At 41.9% G+C, this 4,828-nt stretch overlaps 1 protein-coding gene across 1 annotated transcript in view; it reads right to left on the bottom strand.

The window, feature by feature from the left end:
* LOC107098723 (glycerol kinase-like) overlaps nt 1–4,828 on the bottom strand; it is an 18,728-nt gene extending 13,900 nt beyond the window's left edge. Inside the window, exons 1-2 of the mRNA XM_015396542.1 lie at nt 4,705–4,828; nt 1,599–1,672 (exon numbers count right to left, since the gene is read on the bottom strand). Of these exons, the coding sequence (XP_015252028.1) occupies nt 1,599–1,672; nt 4,705–4,815 (185 nt within the window). The 5' untranslated portion in view covers nt 4,816–4,828. The remainder of the gene's footprint in view (nt 1–1,598; nt 1,673–4,704) is intronic.

Here is a 4,828-nt window from a genome sequence, read left to right as displayed (position 1 = left end):
GCTCGTCCTGTTGGATCTCAGTGCTGCATTTGATCCAGTTGATCAGAATATTCTTTTAGAAAGACTTGAACAAGCAACTTAAGCTTTATGCACCATTAGCTTTATACGCTGTTAGCTTTATACACCTTTAGCTTTATATGCCTTTAGCTTTATAAACCATTAGCTTTATACACTGTTAGCTTTATACACCGTTAGCTTTATATGCCTTTAACTTTATACACCGTTAGCTTTATACACTGTTAGCTTTATACGCCGTTAGCTTTATACGCCGTTAGCTTTATACACTGTTAGCTTTATACGCCGTTAGCTTTATGCACCGTTAGCTTTAACCACCATTAGCTTTATACGGCGTTAGCTTTATACGCCTTTAGCTTTATATGCCTTTAACTTTATACACCGTTAGCTTTATACACCATTAGCTTTATACGCCTTTAGCTTTATACACCGTTAGCTTTATACACCATTAGCTTTATACGCCGTTAGCTTTATACACCATTAGCTTTATATGCCTATAACTTTATACACCTTTAGCTTTATACACCGTTAGCTTTATACACCGTTAGCGTTATACACCTTTAGCTTTACACATGTTAGCTTTACGCACCTTAAGCTTTATACACGTTAGCTTTACGCACCTTTAGCTTTATACACCGTTAGCTTTATACACCGTTAGCTTTATACACTGTTAGCTTTATACACCGTTAGCTTTATAAACCAATCTGGGCATCTCCTAGGTTTTCAAAAAGATTTTCATGATGCATTTTACTGTTCATTTTGATAGAAAAACTTTAGATGAGGCTAATAAAGTTGGATATTTTCTCTAAACACAAATCAGTAACAGCGGTGACATTGGTTTCACTGGAGGAAAAAATTCTCTTATCTTTCACCTTTACACTGGAACTAAAAGGTTGCATGTAGGCCTGATAATTCGGGAGTTATTTTAGATTTATTACAGTTGGAAGCTGCTTCTGAAACAGTCTGAGCTTAACGGGTTCAGAAAGCCTCTGATATGGAAATCCTCCTGCTGAACTCCATCCAGCTTCTCTCCCTGTCGCTCTAAAATATTATTACTCATATTTATTTAAAAGGGAACAGAATGCTCCAGTGGATGAAGTCAAGCCTCTCGGCCTGGAAAGTCCTGTAGGTGTCCCTCAAGGCTCGGTTCTTGGGCTCGTTTCATTTCCTTTATACGACGCTAAACACTTCAATGAATGTCAGTGTAGATATGGATATATGCAGATGATGATGTCATTTGCTCACTCAGAGTGCAGCTTGCATGCTTTTATCTGATGTTCATCGTTTTTCTATCAGAAAGAAATAGGTATAAAATAATAATGAAAAATAAAACAAAAGACATTGAAACATTTTTGAGAAAAGTGAGGAGCTGGAACAGATTTACTGTCTGTTCCAGATTAAGTCATGTATTTTTTTATGTTTATTAGAGTTTTAGACTTTTTGAGAAACACTTTAGACCTAAGAAGCAAAGTTAAATTTAGTTCCTGCTGACTGGTTTCTGCATCTTTCTGACTGGTTTCTGCATCTTTATAAACCTGCAGAGGTGTGATTCATAGAAACTGATGTGATGTAAAGTGTCTCACCCTTCCTTTGGGAAGTGCTGCTTGAGCTCCACTTGGTGGTAACTGATCACCTGAGCTGTTTCTGTGTTGAAAACCTGCAAAAAAGAAAAAAAATATCACAGATCATAGAGCAGCAGAACAAAGCTGGACTAACTGGGATGAAACTAGACTGAAACGGGAAATGGAAGAGAAGATAGATTCCCAGCTTCTGTCCTGAGCTGCAGGTGGATGTTAAAGGAAATATGTGAATATATGGCAGAATGTTAGCAGATTTATTTGCTCAGAAACAATCAAAAGACATTAGCTGCAGTGGAGGACCTGAACCTGGACCGCTGGAGAATCAATCAATCAATCAATCAATCCTTTTCCTTCGTTTGGCTCCCTCTTCTTCTTCTTCTTCTTTGACTATTTGAACTGATGGATCGAGTACATTTCTCCACTGTGAGATCAATAATCCTTCAGTTGAAGGTCTAACAGGTGAGATTCTTCACCTGTTCCTCCTGTTCTTTTGTATAATCAGTATATTTTTCCTTCATTAGTTTGCAAGCAGAAGATCAGAAACATACAGTAGATGTCAGACGTAAGAAAAGAAAAATCTAAACTTTTGTAATAAAGTCTTTAGGCTGCTCCCTTTGATCGTGGAGCAGCGAATCATCCGCTTCATAGATCTCAGCATCATCTGCAAACATCATCAGCTGCAGTGACTCCTGCTTGAATCATCAGTCAGACCAAGTCATCGCTCCTCCCCGCTGCTCCTCCCCGCTGCTCCTCCCTGCTGCTCCTCCCTCACATTCTCCTGCTCCATCATCTATTTAAGCCTTCCTCATCATTTCCTGGGGTTAAAGTCATGGATATTTGAAAATAGAAGAAACGATTGTCCTGATGTGGAAACTAAAAGATCTCCATAATCTTCTGTCAGCAGATGGTTTTAAAACCTGCGGTGGGAGGGAAGCAGAGCCACCAGCTTCCAGAACAGGAATAGAATCAGATTTACTAAACTCTATTCTGGTTCAATCATTTTTCCTTTTATTTTTTATTTTAGTAACAAAAAGCGACCAGTCTGGTAAACTGGGAGGTTGTTGGTTTTCCATGAAGACCAGTCTCCAGAGTTTCAAGATCTGCTGGATGAACAAACGATGAAGAACTTTCTCCTGCTGGATTCTTCTAAAGCATCAAGCCTGGTTCAGTTCTGCTCGGTTCCTCCCTCATCTGATGATGATGATGATGATGACGATGATGATGATGGGAAGTAATTGAGTCACTCTGGTTCTTTTCCTCCACCAGACCATTGGACCTCAGCAGAGCCGCATTCTGCTGCTCGTTTTCCAGCTGACCCGGTTTGCTGCAGTTCTCTAACAATCTGCTTCTGTTCCTCCAGGTTCTGGTTCTACGGATCTACGGTTCTACGGTTCCGCCTCCGTTCCAACAGTCAGCCTCAGAGCTTCACACCAGGCGGTTCTGGAGACAAGGTTCTTCTGGAGGTCTGTCTGCTTTTCCACAAGCTTAGAGCCGAGTTCCACACCAAACACCCCCCCCCCCCCACACACACACACACACACACACACTTGGCAGCAGAGGTTTGGTTCTGGAGCTGTCCAGACTGTCACCAGGTTCTTGGCCCTTAACCCCAGGATGCCGGGGTTCAGTGGGGGACGGGTTCGGAGCCGAGGACCAACCAGGTGGCCTGAAGTCAGGAGATGAAAAAGAAGGAAGGTTTCCTGAAGCTATGGAGAAACGTTGGGTTTCCAGGAGGTTTCTGAAGATGTCCTTGATGCTCCTGCTGAGTCTGGACGTCTAGAAGCTCCTTTAGATAAGCAGGACCGGCCCAGTAGAACTTCATAATGTATCAAGACCGGTTCTGTCGCCAAGAGGAACCACAGTGAGACCGAAACCAGTAAAACCAGTCCTGCTTTCTCAGAGCCGTGGATTGGTGATCATCTGATCTGGTTCAGCCGAGTCCACGAAGTCTGTGCAGAATAGAAGTTCTTCAGAACCTTCATCCAGGAAGCCAGAGAGGTTCAGCTCAGCAGGTTCTGAGTCAGTCAGCATCCAGAGGGTCTGTGGACCAAACCGAGTCCTGGAGCCAGAGACAAGGTCCTAGGGACTTTGGTTCTGCATTTAGAAGACCGAGAACTGATCAGCAGGAAGTCCAGGAGACGAGACTGTGGACCTACTGGACCCAACACTGGCAGGACCACTGGACGGACGGACAGATGGAAGGACAGATGGACATGGATGTCTCAGGATAACTGCTGATAGATCATAGAATCAGCTGCTCAGAGTGTTTCTGAAACACCCAGTGGTCCCAACCAGTCCAGTACGAGGACCAGAACCTGGACCTGGACAGACCTGGACAGACTAGACCTGGACCTGGACCTGGACCTGGACCTGGACCTGGACCTGGTGGAGAAACCTTTTTCATTCATCTGTAAAGTTTTTCTTCAGAGATATGCTGTAAGTTTTAATCCTTAGCAGATCCCTGTGATGATGATGATGATGATGATGATGATGATGATGATGATGATGATGATGATGATGATGATGATGGTTAGTGTTTCTGAGCTGCATTGATTCAGCAGTTAGATCAGCAGAGCTGCTTTCATAGATTGGAGTGATTAAAGTTCAGCAGCAGCGAATTAATAAAGGAAATAGAAATGAATAAAGAAAACTTTATTAGAATGAATAAAGAAAACTTTATTAGAATGAATAAAGAAAACTTTATTGGAATGAATAAAGAAAACTTTATTGGAATGAATAAAGAAAACTTTATTGGAATGAATAAAGAAAACTTTATTAGAATGAATAAAGAAAACTTTATTAGAATGAATAAAGAAAACTTTATCAGAATGCATAAAGAAAACTTTATTAGAATGAATAAAGAAAACTTTATTAGAATGAATAAAGAAAACTTTATTAGAATGAATAAAGAAAACTTTACTAAATATCCTAAAAGTTTTCCTTTAAAAGCAGCAGAGTAAGCGCTTTGGTGCTGATCTAGTTAATAATCTCTGGAATCCTCCCTGATCTTCGCCTCTCATTCATTCCATTCTGACTCTTCCTGTGAACCACAGTGATATGAGCGCTTCGGTTCGGCTCGGTTCGGTTCGGTTCGGTTCGGTCCACTCACCAGAAACCTGGTGGAGCTGGTTCCCTGGTCAATGGCAGCAACCAGCGGCTCCATTCCTGCAGATCTTCTGCTCCCAGCGGCGCTCCTGGACTGAGAGGAAGACCCGTCCATACCCAGCTGCAGA

The sequence above is a fragment of the Cyprinodon variegatus genome, unplaced genomic scaffold (genome assembly GCF_000732505.1).
Source record: "Cyprinodon variegatus isolate N-32 unplaced genomic scaffold, C_variegatus-1.0 Scaffold804, whole genome shotgun sequence".
Classification (NCBI taxonomy): domain Eukaryota; kingdom Metazoa; phylum Chordata; class Actinopteri; order Cyprinodontiformes; family Cyprinodontidae; genus Cyprinodon; species Cyprinodon variegatus.
Note: the sequence above shows the minus strand (reverse complement) of the source record. Positions and strands in the feature narration are given on the sequence as shown.